General features: G+C 40.2%; 1 protein-coding gene across 1 annotated transcript in view; it reads right to left on the bottom strand.

The window, feature by feature from the left end:
* The window catches only part of KIF1B (kinesin family member 1B), a 135,957-nt gene that overhangs the window by 62,434 nt on the left and 54,453 nt on the right, over positions 1 to 19,070 (bottom strand). The window contains exons 15-22 of the mRNA XM_079728565.1: positions 18,134 to 18,345; positions 8,774 to 8,853; positions 7,615 to 7,690; positions 4,271 to 4,350; positions 3,653 to 3,759; positions 2,790 to 2,873; positions 2,387 to 2,567; positions 2,189 to 2,261 (exon numbers count right to left, since the gene is read on the bottom strand). Coding sequence (XP_079584691.1) covers positions 2,189 to 2,261; positions 2,387 to 2,567; positions 2,790 to 2,873; positions 3,653 to 3,759; positions 4,271 to 4,350; positions 7,615 to 7,690; positions 8,774 to 8,853; positions 18,134 to 18,345 — 893 coding nt within the window. The remainder of the gene's footprint in view (positions 1 to 2,188; positions 2,262 to 2,386; positions 2,568 to 2,789; positions 2,874 to 3,652; positions 3,760 to 4,270; positions 4,351 to 7,614; positions 7,691 to 8,773; positions 8,854 to 18,133; positions 18,346 to 19,070) is intronic.

Genomic DNA, 19,070 nt, shown 5'->3' with positions numbered 1-19,070 from the left:
ACATTCCCACCAACAGTGCAAGAGGGTTCCCTTTTCTCCACACCCTCTCCAGCATTTATTGTTTGTAGATTTTTTGATGATGGAAAGGAGCTGCTCTTGAAATCCTAGTTTGCTTTCAGATACAAAGAGCAAACGACAATCAGAACCTGATTACTTGCAAACTAAGTATGTTCTCTGGAAACTAAGTATGTCCTAGAGACATTTACTTTCCCTTTCTTCAGTGGTCACTGTCTTTATTTCACAGAATAGAATGATCTCCAGTTCCTGGTGATGGAGATCACCAGCCATCACTATTCTCTTACACCTAGTTACTCAAAGGTTGGCCCTAGCTGCACTGGCATCACCTGGGAGCTGTTTAGAAATGCAGGATCTCAGGTCCCACCCCAGACCTGCTGAGTCAGCATCAGCATTTTAATAAGACTCCCAAGTTGTTGAGAAGCATTGCTCTACTGGACAGAACACTGAAGCAAGTCAGAAGACTCAAGTTTAAGTCTAAGCCTCAGAACCATGACTTAACAGGTATTTAAGAGTGGGCAAGACAGCATTTTTTAGACGTGGCTTCCTCAACTATAAACTGGAAACAATATTTGCCACTTTATTTACATATACAGCTACCAAAGAGGGTTGTTTTGGGAATTAAAAAAATGATGGATGTTAAAGCTCTCTGTAAATTATAAAGCACTACACAAATACAAGGCACTATTATTAATAATGAATATAGCTTAATTATACCTGTCCTCGTTTGATCACTCACAGACCATCAGAGGCATGTTATTAGATTCTACTACATTATTAAGATAAAAGGCTCCTTCATGTGTCACAAAGCTTTCAAATCTTACAATCATATTGTAGCCAAACCCTTCTGTTTCCATTACAAACTAAATGCCAACTAGGCCTACTAAAGAGACTCTACCTATAACACTGCTATGATCTTGCCCCAAACATTTGATTTATTCTTACAATCTGTTCTTTTTTGGGCTTTACTATAATTTCCAAGACAACAAACTAACTGATTTAACCCACTGCCAAGCCTGAGAACCGAGCAGCCCTGGAAAAGACTGCTTTTGCACAAGTCCTTGGCTTTTCTGGCCCACTTAGCAATAGCCTCTCTTCTCCAAAGCAGAGCACGGCTATCAGGCTGTGGTTTACATGCTGTTGTTTACACTCGGTATTCTACATGGTATATTTTATGCTAAGGGAAGAAACCAGTACCCCAGCTTTCTCCCTAACACCCACTTATCTTAAAAGAAGTCCATGAATCTTAAAAAATGAGAAATTCCTAAACTGTATCACAGTGTCCAAAGGTTGTTATGCCTTTTTCTTATACATCAAATGAATGCCAAGAAGCTTCTTATAACCAGGGCTTTGTAAACCAAAATTGGATGACTTTAAAAATGAACGTCTAACTAATGGATAAACTTATTTATTCATCAGATTCAGTTTCTACAAAATGTAGAAAATCAACTAACATCATAAAATGCTATAGCCATTAGCATTATAAGCTGCAACCATAAACTGACTTTTTCAGCTTCTCAAACAAACCCAGAGAAACAAGGCTTCCCTCTCCTCTCAGAGTTGGGTGTGCAGCCCCTACTTCCACTGTCGCCCCATATGCCACGGAGACCCTTACTTAGGATTCAGACTCCATGCAGGGAACAGAAAAGGATTAACACATGCAACTGTGCAGCAACACTTTTAGACACAATTTAACTTACAAAAAAAAAAAAAGTCCACCCAGCACAAGAACAATCCCCAGGTCAGCCCAAGAGCAGAGAATTAGTACTATCAGGTGATCAGAAACAAAACCAAGGCAAACACCCACCAAATTCAATATTCAGAGTAATTATTATTAAAAGAACCACCACTGGTGCATACTCAAAAACCACTATCAAAAGGAAAAGGCTACTAGAAAAGCTCACACTATTTCCTCAAAAAGCACTTGGTTTTGATAGAAGACTTGACTTTAAGACATAAGAGGCACAGAAGTAGTACCTTTAAGGACAGTTTTTCAGGCTAAGGCTACCAGGGGATATAAGTTCCTTCTCCATGAAGGAAATGAGAGAATACTGTATGGTATCAATGACAGCTGGAGAAGCAACTGGGCGCGTGCTCGTCTGTGGAACAGGGAAGGTGTGATATGAAAGCAAGCTGCCCTTTTCCTAACAGAGGATTCAGGATGCACTCCTACCAGTCTCTGCTGCTCCAAGAGAAGATCTGCTTCTTCCTTCTCCTTTTTGTATAGGATCTCCATTTCCTGTAGCCTAGACAGAAAAGAGAAGCAAGAGAGGAAAGAATGAATTGCAAAATCACTGAGCTGTTTCATGAATCCTGCTATGTGTTTAAAAGAAATGAGAGTCAGGGGGACCACATCACATTCGTACATTACCTTTTTTCCATCTCCTGTTTCATATCAATTCCTTGTTTTTCCAGAAGCTCTCTCTGGGCAAACGTCCAGTCCACAGGCTCAGAGGGGGTCTCAGCAGAAGGAGTCTTCTCCCGCTCAGCCCGTGCTTGCTCCGGGTGGTTAAAACGAAACACATGGTTTTTACCCATGATGATACGGTTTCCTAGCACAGAACAGAAACGTGGATGAGAAATCATTTTTTCAATGTGCTGCATCTAGGTTAAACCTAACTCTCCCTAATGCAAAAAGACAGCTTTTGGAGTTTTACAAGAACGTAAATCCTAATGCTGACTATCACTTCAACCTTTAGACAAAGAATTAAAAATTAAAGAGTTGCTTGCACAAGCCATGTGTTCTGAAGACTTCAAGCCTCTTCCAGTCTCACCTGAGCGCAGCTGAACAGGCTGGGCCACCCTCTTGCCATTTACGTAGGTTTCTGAACATTCACAGGGCTCCAGGGTTACAATAACTAAGAGGAACATGAACTAACGTTAGCATCACAAACCACTGGAAGAACATGATGGAAAGGAGGTGAGGATTCAAGGTGACCAGAACAGATTCCTGCAACCAACCACGTGGCTTAGTAGCTATATAATAGTGCATTTTAGGGTACCAGAACCAGGGCTGTGGCTCAGAAACATTTAAATGAATTTGACAAACTTCAGAAGAAGATAGGAAATGTTAGTTTCAGTGACATCTGACAGTTCAGTATATAAAAACGAAAACCATCAGAAATCTTAAGTATGAGATATAGGTAATAATCAGAAACTTAAGATCATAAGCTAATATTTTGATTAAGGGAGGAATAAATTATACAACATAAAAGTACTATTAGATTGTTGTTTTGTTAATAACCTGGGCGAAAATCAAGATGGACTTTTTCTTCCCTTTTAGGTAAAAATAAATTCTACTGGCTTAAGACCAGAGGTTCTTCAAATCTCCCACTACCCAGGATATTTGTTCCCTTCTTACTAGTCTATCAAATAATTAAGATTCAAGACCAAGCCTAATTGCCTATGTCCCGCTCAATTCTTGGCAGTAACAAAACGGCTCCTTTCGTCCAGGCTTTTTTCATGTAAAGTAGCTATGTCCATGCCTGCATTTATAAGCAGCCCAAGTTTCTCCATTTTCAAATATTAGATTGTACAAGAAAGTATCTCTGAAAGAGACAGGGAATACCAAGCCTTGGGGATTTCTCATCATATAGAAAGAAAAGTTTGCTGGAAAAGTTAAGCCAAGAACTCTCACCGTTCCCACTGTTGTTCCTCTCGCTCCGGAAGATACAATGCTCTTCTTTAATGTGAGCCCCACTCAGCACGATGTCCTGGCGCCGCTCAGCATCTGCTTGGCCAACCCTGAACACAAGGGAAAGTGTTTCCCAGGGAAATTCAGACACAAAAAGCACTACAAACAATGAGCCTCTTTCTCCCAAAGAATATTCTTTGGTACATACAAAAAAGGTATTGCCTTTTTTTTTTATCAGAGGCTTTGAACTGCAAACTCTATTTTCATATACGGTCAACCTCCCTACACCAGAAAAAGCAACGAAGGGGCAAATGATACACCAAATAACTCACAGAGCATCATAAAAAGATACGAGTGAACTACTCTCCTTAATGAATTCATATAAAATGTTAGGAGTAAAATTTTACTTACGGTCTGCTAGGAAAAAACTACATGTTAATTGGTTCAGCTGGTTAAAACACTTAATTTGAGAAGAGTAGAGAGGATAGTTTATAACTATTTCAGACAAGAAAAACAGCAAATTTGTAAAAGAACATTTTCACCAAACAACTTCCCTTTAGCTATTCAATCATCCTAAGAGAAAAGAAAACATTAGGTGACCAAAAGAAGAAACAAATGTACCTTGTAATTCCATCTTTGATGTAATAAAGAAGACATTCGGACATCAGTGGGTCCTCATTGAGGTTAACAAGATGTGGTGTCTGAAAAAGGTTACAGATGATCAATTTGGAGCAAGTACCACTGAGAGGGCTGTGAGAATGACAGGGACATACAGGAGGCTGATGGCTTCTTGGATTACCAGAGTGCCTAGAAGAGGGACTGCTCTCATTCCTAGTTGCAATTCCATAGTAAACAGAAAACACTCTCTTCAGGCCTCCCCAAACTACACTAATGCATTCTATTTAAAAACCTGAGTTCTGGGATAAAGAACAAGATCCAATTCTTGATAAGGTCAAAGCATAGAGAACACAAAAGAAAAATTAGAGCAGGCTGATTCTCTGGATGGATTAATCATAATTTTTGTAAACACTTGGTCAAAAATCTTGAAAGACAGCAGAATTTGCCACCCCTGAACATGCCACTTTGACATACTGATTATTTTGAGCTATTAGGCACTAGAAAAACAGTACAGGCAGAGAGCGGCTTTCTCTGAATCCCCTTTCCTGCCTAAGCAGGGATGGTCCAAAAGGAACTCAGCTGTCAGAAATCCCCTCCCGGGAGTCTCATCAACCGGGAGAGAAAACTAGAAGTTGACACCACACCCAGACAAACGTTGTCATAAACTATCATTCCTCCCATCTACTCTTGAAGGGTCCCTTCATCTTTCCTAAAAGCCAATTATGCTCCCCTGAGAGCCCTACCTCCCCGTCCCCTTTCCCTATTAGGATGGTATTTAAGCCAGAATTCTAAACCATCTCAGGGAGTTACTCATTTTTCCCTGGGTATCTTCCATGTATACATGTTAATAAACTTCTTTGTTTTTCTCTTGTTAATCTGTCTTTTATTACAGGGGGTCTCAGCCAAGAATTCAGAAAGGTAGAGGAAAAATCATTTTTTGCCCCCTACAACCTCAAGAAATATTTAATTTTCCATTCACTTTATAAAAATGTTCCCACATCCCCTATCATTTCCCTTTATAATTTTTATCAGTTCTTCCATGGTCCCAGTTATTGTCTTTGGTTTGTTAGTTTTTATCTTAAAGAAGAAATTAAAAGTACTGACATTCAGTAATACATCTTATAAAAATCCTTTTCATCTAACTCTATTTCTAAAATCTTTTAAAAACCAACCTTCTTTGGTGAAAATACCCCACTGGAATCCAAAAATAAGTCACATGGTCTTGGGGTCAAAATCTACTCAAGATAGTGCCGGCAAATATGGAAAAATGAAAGAAGAGTCAGATAAGCAGGTTAAGGAAAGGGACTGCAAAAGATGATTTAAAAGAAATTAGGAAAATCTCTACATCCTTCCAACTAACATCTGTCTCTACAGTTAACAGCTTTGCTGGTTTGAGAAAGTCAAAGCCCTCTGTGGGCAGCATTCTTTAAAACCCATCATGAGACTGGCCTAAAGAAAACGGAACCTCAAGAACAAGTGTTTTTTTTTTTTCCTTTTCCCTTAGAAGTACTTTCTCCTAGTTTTGTTGAGATATGAATGACAAGTCTGTATTTATTTAGGTAGTACAATGTCATTGTAAAATGTGTCAATTTGATACATATACACATTGTGCAATGATTACCACAATCAAGTTAACACATCAGAAACAGGTTTTAAAACTGAATTTGGATGTGGTCAGTGGTGTATCCCTTCCTTTCCTGAAGAAGTCTAGAAAGTTAAAGCAAGTAAGAGAAAGCTTTGGAAACAGGGATCTCATTTGGAATTCTGTGCTGTTTATAATACTTATAACACACAATACTTATTCAAGTTATTTATAATTTGTGTTAAATGCCATAATTTTACAAGTTGTTATAAAAATTTTCCTCACAGTTCTTAACACTGAAAGATGTTATAAAATACCTTTAGATATATGCAAAGGCACAATCTAAATTTTATCAAGCCTATAACTGCTAAAATCTCTACAATCAAACATAATATATCTGAATAAAATAATGTCTTACTGAAGGAAAAATTATTAAACTGAAAATCATTGACCTATGGCAATATAAATATATGAAATACTGTTATTATTGTTCCAGGTCTAAAATATATATCTAAAATGTCTCTAAATCAATTTTCTTTGTTGAAAATAACACATCAGAATTTATAAAAAAGAAAAACCTAACCAGAAGAATCCTAAAAAAAACCACAGGACTATTTCATCTCACATAAAATGGAAGTACCAGTTGAAAACTCCATACCCATTCTATGCTAACCTAGGGAGACCATTATCAGACCCTTGCATGAAGATGTTTAAGTATCCAATAGCTAATCTGAAATCATATGAAATGAAGGACCATTTATTACTAGTATGAAATATATGCTTTGTACATCAATATATGTTCTATTACTGTCCTATAAATAAGCACACAAAATAATCGTAATAGTTTTCCAATATCTAATAATAACTAAGAAGCAACTAAGCAGGGGTGTGGGTGGAGAAAAGGAAAGAAAAGACCTTGCTATGCTAATTAGCTAAAAACGTATCTACTACTTAACAACTATGACTATGTAAGTAGGACAGTAACTACTGGAGTCATTTAAAAAAAAAAAAAACTGAGAAGGGAGCAGAAGAGGCTAGAAGGATGAGGACAGGAACTGCTTTACTCAGCACAGTGGTCGTCTATCACACGAACTGTAAAGCAAACTGAAGCAGTATTTTTCTACACAAACCTGAAGAGCTGAAACTGCTTCCAAAGAATTATAATTCAGGGTTGCTGGCATCTGTGGGGAAAACTACATAGAAAGAGTAGCCAAACTGAAGCAAGGTATGCTAGGTTAGGCTAGGAATTTAAGAGAAAGCAACAATGAAGATGAGGAAACATACTGAATCATGACCAAAAGTTATAGATTTATACTGCCTTGGATTTTATTTTATAAACAGTAAACATTTCTGAAAGCATTTTAGAAACAGGTTGGCCTTGTATTGTAAGATGAAATCAAAAATATCAGAAATTAAGCCAAGTCTCAAGATTTAAAAGAAAAGGAAGGGGCTTCCCTGGTGGCGCAGTGGTTGAGAGTCCGCCTGCCAATGCAGGGGACACGGGTTCATGCCCCGGTCTGGGAGGATCCCACATGCCACGGAGCGGCTGGGCCCGTGAGCCATGGCCACTGAGCCTGCACATCCGGAGCCTGTGCTCCGCAATGGGAGAGGCCACAACAGTGAGAGGCCCACATACTGCAAAAATAAATAAAAAAGAAAAGAAAAGGAAGAAGAGGAGCCAGCCCTGAAAGACATGAAGTGCCTCCTGACCAAGACAAACAAACAGTGTTTCTGTTTGTTTAAGTTTCACAACATTGTTCCCTACCTTTTTAGGTGAGAAAACCCCCAGGGTTCCTCCATCTTCCCGAATGGCAACTCCCATCTCAGCCAACAAGGCCTCTCTAGAAAAAGCAACAAGTGTATCAGAATAACAATACCAAAATGTCAAGTAAATCAGTCTAACTTGAATTGGAAAATAACTCAAAGCAAAAGCAACTGTCCATGTTTAAAGTCAGTAATACAAATGTGAAAGAATCTGCTTATCCCATCATTAATGAGAAATTATTTCTAAGAGAAATTGTACATTTAAAATAAAGTATGTTCTTGTCTTAGGTAAAGCTATATTCACCCAAATAAGAACTTTGTCACATCTGACTTTGGAGGTAGACAATAATTCATAAATATGTCTATTAATATAAAAAAAGGAAGAAAGGAATATTCCCTGAAGGCAATACATCCACTTCAAAGAACCATTCCTTAAAATCCAAGAAAGCAATCAGAAAGTAACTTTGATATAGGGAGTATTATCTATAAATGTGATTTTCTCAAATGTCATGTTCCCATGACCACCATCATATTGATTCAACAATTCTAGCTTTAAATCTCTACAATAGAGAAAATTGTTTCATACATTCACTTTACAAACAGGTTAACACTCACTTCTGCCTCATCTTCCATGAAGGGAGAAGATAGGAACTAACATTTTTTAAATGTATATTTATTCCAATAGCAAAAGTATTATTTTGGATTATGTTCATCTTTAGGGTAGAGAATTGGGAGGTTAAGATAAAATACAGATTTTGAAAGTTTGCAACTGAAACTACTTAACCTCTTACCAAAGAGGTTCTAGAAAACATAACTCTAAAAGTCAGTAATCAGAACAGCTTTTTTTTTATTTGGGCCTTTATCAAAGGCAGTCTTTTTGCAAATTAAAAACTCTATCCTTCAATATCTTTCATTTTTATATGGATCCCTAGCAACACACAGTACAGTAACTAAGAACACGACTCCCTAGGGAACCTTTAAAATACGTGAATTTTACTTCAGAGTGTAAATTGGGCCATGAGTCCCATACGGGTTTGTTTGTTTTGTATTTGGGGAGGAAAGGTTCCTTGTTTTTAACTTCTATTTTATCTTTTCTTACTATAAAAGTAATCTAAATTCCCCAGAAAATTTAGAAACACTCCAGAGTTTAACTTCCTGACCTCTCCATTCTGATGGCCTCTGTTTTACGCAGCTTTTCTTCCCAGGTTTCGTTCAACTCAGCAATGATCTTCTCCGATTCCTAAGGAGGAAGTACATAGTTAAGTGCCAAAGAGTCTTATAATTTAACATTCAGTGTCTAGGAAGAGCAGCAAGAAGCAGATGATGCCTTTTTGAGGATATGAGGCAGAATCTAATACGATGAGGTTTCTTTTTTCCTTTCTTAATATGTAAAGAAAGAAATCAGCCCCAGATGTATTAATTCTCTTTAAGCCCTAATAAAAATAGCTTAATAGTGTGTGTGTGTGTGTGTGTATCTGTGTGTGAGAGAGTGTGTGTGTGTAGAAGGAAAGGTAATATTAGCATCCCAAAATGCAAAGCATTGTTTCTGACAGCCACTGCTACAAAAGAATAAAGCCCCCGAAGATATTTGTTGCTTTTCTTAAAATTATTTATTTATTTGGTTGCGCTGGGTCTTTTTTTTTGGCTGCATTGGGTCTCCGCTGCTGCGCTTGGGCTTCTTCTCTAGTTGCGGCGAGCGGGGGCCATTCCTCGCCATGGTGTGCGGGCTTCTCATTGCGGTGGCTCCTCTTGTTGCGGAGCACAGTCTCTAGGCTCATGGGCTTCAGTAGTTGTGGCACACAAGGCTCAGCAGGTGTGGCTCGTGGGCTGTAGAGCACAGGCTCAGTAGCTGTGGCGCACGGGCTTAGCTGCTCCACGGCACGTGGGATCTTCCCGGACCAGAGCTTGAACCCGTGTCTCCTGCATTGGTAGGCAGATTCTTAACCTCTGCACCACCAGGGAAGCCCTGTGCTGGGTCTTAGTTGCGGCAGATGGGCTCCTTAGTTGCAGTTTGCCCGCTCCTTAGTTGTGGCACACAGCCTCCTTAGTTGTGGCATGCGAACTCTCAGTTGCAGCATGCACGTGGGATCTAGTTCCCTGACCAGGGATTGAACCCGGGCCCCCTGCATTGGGAGCTCAGAGCCTTAACCACTGCACCACCAGGGAAGTCCCTTTATTGTTTTTTGTTTCACTATAATTTCACCACAACACTGACAGGGTTCAGAACATGCTCCCCCCAAATATGGTATTATCTCAGCATATTGAATACTTTAAGCTGAGTGATTTAAGAAATGGTACAAGTAGGAAGGACTCTCTGAGCTCCTCTTGAAGCAAGTCGTAAGACGCTCATGAGATGTAACCTCCCTACACCTGGAGGAATGCAGCATCCTTATTTCTCAAGATGAAGGAACACGAAGAGTATGAACAGATAGCCCTTCATAAGTTTCCCCAGTTTACTATAGGCAGACCTCATTTTATTATACTTCACTTTATTGCACTTCTCAGGTATGGCATTTTTTACAAATTGAAAGTGTGTGGCAACCCTGCATTGAGCAAGTCTACCAGCGTCATTTTTGCAACAGTATTTGCTCACTTTGTGTTTCTTGTGTCACATTTTGGTAATTCTTTTTTTTTTATATAATTTATTTTTATTTATTTATTTTTGGCTGCATTGGGTCTTCATTGCTGCACACGGGCTTTCTCTAGTTGCGGCGAGTGGGGGCTACTCTTCATTGTGGTTTGCGGGTTTCTCATTGCAGTGGCTTCTCTTGTTGCGGAGCACGGGCTCTAGGTGCACGGGCTTCAGTAGTTGTGGCTCGCAGGCTCTAGAGCGTAGGCTCAGTAGTCATTGCTCCACAGCATGTGGGATCTTCCCGGACCAGCGCTCGAACCTGTGTCCCCTGCATTGGCTGGCGGATTCTTAATCACTGCACCACCGGGGAAGCCCACATTTTGGTAATTCTTGCAATATTTCAAACATTTTCATTATTATTACATTTGTTATGGTGATATGTGATCAGTGATCTTTGATGTTGCTACTACAATTTGCTGAAGGTTCAGATGATATCACTTTTTAGCAATAAAGTATTTTTAAATTAAGGTGGGTTTTTTTGGACATAACGCTATTGCACACTTAAGAGACTACAGTATAGTGTAAACTTAACTTTTATATGCACTGGGAGACCAAGAAGTCTGTGTGACTCACTTTAGTGTGATATGCACTTTCCTGCGGTGGGTCTGGAACTGAACCTGCAATATCTTCGAGGCACCTATACTCTTAACTCACACCCCCCTTTGTTCTATCACATATTCCCACAACTTTTCACTCCTCACCAAACCCAGCATAAAAATGTTCATGTTTAACACTTCTCTGGGCCTTCATTTCCTTATGAAGTCTTCCATGTCACATAAACAAATACTAAATAAATTTGTATGCTTTTCTCTTGTTAATCTGCCTTTTGTTAATCTGGGGCCCCAGCCAAGAGCCTAGAAGGGTAGAAGGAAAGATATTTTTCCTCCCCTACCATACAATACCCCTCTGAACACAACCCAATTCCCGATATAGAAAGGTTTAATATTAATCTCATGTGAAGGCTTGCAGCCACTAGAGTGACAATTTCCCAATCTCTTGTTGAGTGTTTATTATATGCCAGAAATATAAGAACTAAAACATGTTTCCTGATTTCAGGAGCTTACTGTATACCAGGGAGAGAAGGAAGTAACTGATCATTCATTCATGCAGTAATTATATATAACTGCATTACATGCCAAGCCCTGTTCTAGGCAACTAGAGATATGGTAGGAAACAAAATTCCTGCCCCCCATGAGGCTTATATTCTCATAAGAAGACTCAGATAATCAATCCATTTTATCAGTAAGTCAAGTATATAGCACGCCAGACAGTGATAAGAGCTTTGTAGAAAAATAAAGCAAAGAAAAGAGGAATGTAGGGGGAGGGGTGGGTGAGGGAGCAATCTGCAGTGGGGTTGTCAGGACAGAGCTCACTGACAAGGTTCTACATAGGCAGACACAAAGGAAGAGCAGGGGTATGTGAGGGAATAGGTAGGAAATGCCTGGCACTTTCCAGGAACAACAGCATAGCTAGAGCAGCATGTTAGAGGACTGTGAACGGGAATGGTAGGAAAAAACAACAGGGCAGTATGCTAAGTGCTACAACTGAAGTGTTCACAGGTCTGCTGCAGGGTGGATGAGTCAAGGCTGAGTGATACTCATACTGAGAATGAACTGGCCAGGCAAAAAATGGAGGGAGAGGGGTACCAAAAAGGGAGTTAGGCACATGCAAAAAGCAGGAGAAAGTGCTAGTCCTGGATACGAAATTAGAAAGTCAGATGACAATGATGATAATGATGATGAGATAATAGTAGTGGTAGTGATTCAGGATGAGAAGTCTTAACAGTTCCCGAATATGTCATTGTATAATTCATTTACCGGGCTATCGTATGAAGCCTCTGAGATCCCAAAACATAACTATCTACAAAGAAAGAAACTGTGAATATGTAATACAATAAACCCTGAGGCATCTGGCACTTGGTTTTCTGGAACGAGGCATGGTAGCATTTTAAAAAGCCGAGTAGGGCTTCCCAGGTGGCGCAGTGGTTAAGAATCTGCCTGCCAATGCAGGGGACACGGGTTCGAGCCTTGGTCCAGGAAGATCCCACATGCCACGGAGCAACTAAGCCCATGCGCCACAACTACTGAGCCTGCGCTCTAGAGCCTGTGAGCCACAACTACTGAAGCCCGTGTGCCTAGAGCCCACTCTCTGCAACAAGAGAAGCCACCGCAATGAGAAGCCCGCAAACCGCGACGAAGAGTAGCCCCCGCTTGCCGCAACTAGAGAAAAGCCCGCGTGCAGCAACAAAGATCTAATGTAGCCAAAAATAAAATAAATAAATAAATTTTAAAAAAACAAAACAAAAAAAAGCTGAAAAGCTGAGTAAAGACTCAAGGAGTCAGAAGAAACAAACAGGAGAGCATGATGATGATGATGATGATGATGATGATGATGACGATGACGATGGAGGAGAAGAACAGTAACAACAACAACAGGCTAAGCTAGACAAAGAGCAAAACTGCTAAAAGTTAGAAAAGGCCTGGGTGTCAGTAAGGTGAATATAAAGGGGACCATGCAGCAGGTACTCAGAAATGAGTCGGTTACAAAGTGGGAGAAGCTAGAGCAAGGCTGCAGTGGAAGGCAGGAGGGTAGAGACAAAATCACCTAAACTGGCTCTCATCAACCCCCGAGCACACACAGAGGCTGAAAGACTAAAACAGCCCACTGAATGGCATCTCTACACAGTCCTCCAATAGGAATGAATAACATGCAGTGCATATGCCACTGCACTGCTGAGTGAGGAACCAACAAGCCACGTTAGAGGGCCAGCAGCCAAGAAAAACCCATATGGTTACGGTAAGAAGTGAGATGGCCAGGGAAGGAAGTGTGCCAGGTGCCGAGTGGTCAACAGCCTACCTCTAACGTGCCACAAAAGTTATTCAACAACTGAAACAGGATAGCATTAAATGCTTCTGCAAATGACTATAAAAGGGCAAAGTACAGTATAAGCTGCCACCATAACCTACAAGATTTTAAGGCTTATTAAACACTGCTGGAGGGGGATGGGGGAGGGAGGCACTGGGAGTTTGGGATTAATAGATGCAAACTATTACATATAGGATAGATAAACAAGGTCCTACTGTATAGCATAAGGAACTACGTTCAATATCCTGTGATAAACCATAATGGAAAAGCATATAAAAAAAAGAATGTCTATGTGTGTATGGCTGAGTCACTTTGCTGTCCAGCAGAGACTGGCACAACACTGTAGATCAACTATACTTCAATTAAAAGATTAAATTAAAGACAGATGGATAGAAACCTTTACACTCTCAAAGTGACAACTTCAAAAACAAAGGCATAGGATAACAGGATGTCCAAACCACAGCACCGAGACTAGTGCTTATTATATATACTGTGGTCCACAAGCCACTCTGATATTAGTTATGAAATACAAACTGACCTATGAGACACTTAAAATATTTTTTTCCTGGTTGGTTATCTTCAGAAAAAGAGTGTGTCAGAGCAGAGGTTAATCCGGCTGTAGTAAAGCTATTCTATTTTGGGGCAACTATAAACTCACCCCAAGGAAGCAAAGTTACTGTCTAGGAATCCTCTTACCATCTTGCTGCCAACTCTAATGTGACCTCTCTCTTTTTACTCACCACCTGGAGGGTAAATCAGAATATGAGCTCCTTGTAGAAAAGTTAATGAGTAAGCTGAGTAAGGTACAATATACTTTCCTTTTTCATTAGGGCTTAAAAGTTGCAACTTTTATGTTGTCTAGAAAGTTACTTTTTTTTTTTTAATTCTTTTAATTTATTTTTGGCTGAGTTGGGTCTTTGTTGCTGCACGTGGGCTTTCTCTAGTTGCAGCGAGCGGGGGCTACTCTTCGTTGTGGTGCCCGGGCTTCTCATTGCGGTAGCTTCTCCTTTTGTGGAGCACGGGCTCTAAGCGCAAGGGCTTCAGTAGTTGCAGCATGCGGGCTCAGTAGTTGCAGCATGCGGGCTCAGTAGTTGCGGCACACGGGCTCTGAAGTGCATGGGCTCAGTAGTTGTGGCTCACGGACTCTAGAGCGCAGGCTCAGTAGTTGTGGTGTACGGGCTTAGATGCTCCACGGCATGTGGGATCTTCCCGGACCGGGGATTGAACCCGTGTGCCCTGCATTGGCAGGCGGATTCTTAACTACTGTGCCACCAGGGAAGTCCCTAGAAAGTTACTTTTTTTAAACTCTGAAGAAAGGTTAGAGAAAACAATATTGAGTGTCATTTAGCTAAACTTCAGTGCTGGAAAAAGCCATTTATTCCAGAAACATTCTAGAAATATAGAGACTGAGGACCAGAGAAACTAAGTGATTACCCCGAGGCCCCACTTCTCCCTGAGCCAGGTCTATAGTTGGGTTTCCTGTGTGTTCTGTTTTCCAATTAAGGAAGAATCAACAGCCTTTAAAGAAAATATTCTACGAAATAGCTCACCATAAATTAAGAAAGAGTGAGGAATATTCTTTCTTCAGGCCTGAATAACAAACTTAGTATAAATAAAATAGGGATGCCAACAGGAAGAGAGCTTTCAGTCTGAGTCATCAACTTACTCTGCAGGCAGGCCTGGCATGCTGGTCTCCAGAGCTGCCCATACCTCATTCTAGAAACCTAATTTTAAGATTAAACTGAAATTGGGATTCATGCTTCAGAAATGAGGAGTCAAGAGGACACTCTTTAAGGGTCTTTCCTTCCTGCAGGTACTGTACATTTAAAAATTCTGAAAAAAGAGTGACATCAGGAACATTTTTTTAAGCTCCAAGGAATGTTGGGCTCAGGCGTCATTCATTCACTCTGATCTCACATCATGTATTATCTAGCTATTTGTAGAGCACTGGTTAATAACTATGTTCATAATGCTAAATACAATTTAATTACTTCATCATGATCCAGTTAAGGTGGCAGAGAAGTCCACAGAACAAGTCAGAAATATTTCCCCCCTAAAAAATTACAGTTTAACTTGTGGTATTTAAATAGTTAAACGCTTGCTACATGGAACATTCCTTGAAGCCATCAGATGGGTTTTACTGTACTGAACGCAGCATGCGTCATAAGTGAGCTCCAAGCGTGGGGCCCTCGGGCTGCCCAGCACAGCATTTACCCTTGCATGCTTCTGTAATGGATATTTGTGGATATTTATAGTCTAAGCCTAAGCAATGGCACTCACAGTACTGACACTGATGCCAGACTAATAAACACCAGAGGCACCACATAGTAACTGTAGCTACATATTTAAAACCTTATTGAGTCGGAATCCAAATCAAGGAGACAACATTTCAACTCAGTTTGAGCTGCAACTAAAAAGTGCAAGCAATTACACTTTACTCTCTATTGCCAGAGGTTTGTGGAGGGCTCAAGATATTTATGATGGGGTAACATGGGTCTCTTCCATATGGAAATAGGCTATTCAATGAATGAAGCAATAGCAACTCCCTATGTAAAAGTGTTCTACCAACTGATCATTTTTTTAAAGTTAAAAGGAAAGAGAAGCAAAGGGACATAAAATGTTAGGAAAATGAATTAACCTCCTGTATTACTGTTTTCCATTAGGTACAGTATTTTTCTTCGACAGTGTCATGTCTTAGGAATGCCACTTCTTCACACTCAACAATGAAACAGTCCAAAAATGAGAAATTCTCAGGCATTTCTATCATACAAACACTGCCTTGCCCTGTGAACACAAGATATTATATGCCTGCAGCATTAAAATGTAAGTCTGTCGACATGAACTCTCACCATTCACAAAATAGGAGTCGAACTAAGGCGCTTATGCTTCAGTAAACTACCATGCTGCATTAAAAAACAAGATTGAACGCAAAACCATAAAGAAACTATTTTCTAAAGCTAGGGAAAATGGAAGATGTCATTTAGGTTGGCTTAAAGGAGAATTAAAACAGAAATTTATTTTCTGATAAAAGCAGTACAGTTTTGTTTTGTTTTTGCTGGGAAGTAGGGAGATTGGGGGGAGGGTTCCTTGAATAATGGCAGTGTTATTCCCTAGAGACTATCTGGAAGATACTGGGCAACCTAATGCTTAAAAAGTCTGCTCCACATCTTGACTCCTAACATTCAACATTATTTTCAGTTGGTTCCACTTGGCAGTTGGGAAGAATTTTTTTTCCTACATCAAGATGTGTGTTAAAGGGAACATAATCTCATTTGTACACTCAGGTAAGATTCAAATAGTAAGATTCAAAATCCCCAAAGAAAAATAACATTTTATATTGAATAGTAAATGAAAGATTTCACTTTTCCTTTCCACAGAACCTCTGCATGTCCCCACTGGCCTGAACAGAACCCTACACAGCAACTTTGGCTATCGTGATAAAATACAGAAATAAAAGCCTTCTGGCATAGGGCTTCACGAACATCGTTAGTAAAATTTCAAAGTCAATTTCACAATAGCAGAAATTGTCCTTTCCTTTGCAATATTTAATGAAAAGGTTTCTCACTCCCTGTCCCTCTGCCAGGTATTTTAGAATTTCACCCACTTTCCACTAACAAGTTCTGAAGGAAGAAACAAGATTACTTTTGTTTCTGAAGCACCTTATGTTAGAAGTGAGTGAAATGCCAAGGAAAAGGTAGGCTGATTAAGCAGAAGCCCATTCTTCATAGAAAATCTTTTTCAGCCTCACCTGCAAACCAAAATGAATGTTCTAGCATCTTCAATTATCAAGCTAAATTCCCTTTTAGCAAAAAGGTTCAGCAAACCTTTTCCATCGTTAACCTGTCAAAGTGTGTCACTATTCTCAACGGTCCTTGAATGAGCAGCCATGGTGGAGAACACCGAATGCAACGTGAAGGGGACTGCACACTCGGGGCAGGACTGCAACCCCCCAGCTCCTTAAAGTTTCTTTGCTCTCCTTGTTTTTCCTACCCAGTACTCTTTTTTATTTTTAATTTAAGTTCTAAGCAGCTAGTGGGAAGCAGCCACAAGCACAGGGAGATCAGCTCAGTGCTCTGTGACCACCTAGAGGGGTGAGATAGGGAGGGTGGGAGGGAGACGCAAAAGGGAGGAGATATGGGGATATACGTGTATGTACCCCAGTACTCTTGAACACAAAGGCCACAAGGTACGGATAAAACTATCATCCTGGAAGTGACAAGCAGGGAAAGAAAAGGCATTTGTGTTGTTGTCACGGTGGTTTCATGGATGGCACCACAGGTGACAACGGTCTGCTCTCACTGTAGTCACCAAGGGGGAAGGAAGAACCTATGAGTCAGAAGGCTTTGCTGCTCCTAACGTTCGTATTCATGGAGAGAGACAGAAAGTACCTGACAGAGTCAGCAACAGGCTGGGAAAGCCAAGCTGGGTGCCCTGGCGGGTGACCGGCACACGCAGGACTCAAGTGCGCGCACCAGCACTAGGATCTGGGAGCCCATATGCACCAGCACAGGAGGGGGCGGCCCTTCCACAGCAGTGCTCACAGGGCTTTCTGTGAACTTCTAGAAAATATCATTTCACGTGTCTCTGAATAAACCTGGTACAGCTACTCAAATGTGCAAACTTTCTTTTGATTATACACTTTACTAACAGAAGCAGGGGCCTATACAGAATTCCATCTTCAAAATAAACCAAATGTTTAATTAGTTTCCAGTGAAATTTCTAACTAAACAATTTCACTGTGACTTATAAACTACCTCAGAATTAATGGACATACCTACTTATCAGTTACTTTGCGTGGTCAACTTACAATCTGCCTATGCATCCCTCCCTCCCATCCTTGCCCGGCCATGTCAGACTCAAGTATTCTGGTGAAAATTATCTTACAAAGCAGCAATTTCAGGACACCTCTGAGAGTTAGAAAGTTCTTCCATATGCTGAACCAGAATCTCGGCGATTTTTAGTCCTAACTCTGCCTTGTGGAGCTACACAGAATACCTTTCACTGAATCTGAGTTACTACTTACCTTTAGACGTTCGATGGCTTCCTCTCCTCCAGGTGTAGACATGATTCTCTCCTGAATACTGGTCACAGATGTTATGCCCACCTGACTATTGAGTGAGCAGGAAGATGGAGATGAAGTAAGGGACCCCATGGATGCTGTGGAAAAATTGCCAGGACGTTGATTCTCAGAGGCTAGCAAGTACCTATGCTTATTGTTCTGAAAATCTTTCAGATCTGGGAGATAGAAAGAAGGGAAGGCAGAAAAAGTAGAAAAGAGGGAAAGGAGCAGGAGAAGAAAAAAGACAGGAAGGAACACCAGTGTAAGAAAGGACAGCATTAAAGCAGCAAGACCAAGACAAGTTATGATACAAAGACAAGTTATAATTGTTCTAGATGGCAGTTCTAAAACATGTCTACCTTTAATACTGGTATTTTAGAAGTTAAGAACCACTTTTGAATTTGGAAACTAAAAAATTCTAATGTGGGTTAACATTGTATCTGTTAGGGGGTAACCAGAGCCTCAAAGGATACAGCTCAGGCTCTCCCCCTAAACAGCCATGCTACATTCCTGTATTCCTTCTATGGCTCCAAATCTACAACGTCTTAGGTTTATACTACTCTTAAATCCCGGTAGTTTGTAACAGTAAGGGAAAAAAGATGATCATTTATTTATCAATATCAATACATATCAGTCCGGCCCAGTACGTTATGTCATTCAGCAAAAATTCCCAAGAAAATGTTACATTAGAACAAAAATCTGAGTGCTCAGTAGTGTTCTTTGCATGCTAAAAAGGATTTTTAAAATATGCCTTTTAAAAAAAGGAGAGGTAATCGTAGCAATTACAGGGATCTTGTATAAGTCCTGGTTAAGAACTTAGGGCTGACTACCTCAACAGTGATGAACAATTAGCAAACTGTTGAATTTGGTGTAGCTTACACTCGTCTATTAGAGCAAGCAA

Source organism: Hyperoodon ampullatus, assembly GCF_949752795.1.
Source record: "Hyperoodon ampullatus genome assembly, chromosome: 2".
Classification (NCBI taxonomy): Eukaryota; Metazoa; Chordata; class Mammalia; order Artiodactyla; family Ziphiidae; genus Hyperoodon; species Hyperoodon ampullatus.
The sequence above is the reverse complement of the archived record's forward strand: the minus strand, read 5'-3'. Positions and strand labels throughout refer to the sequence as shown.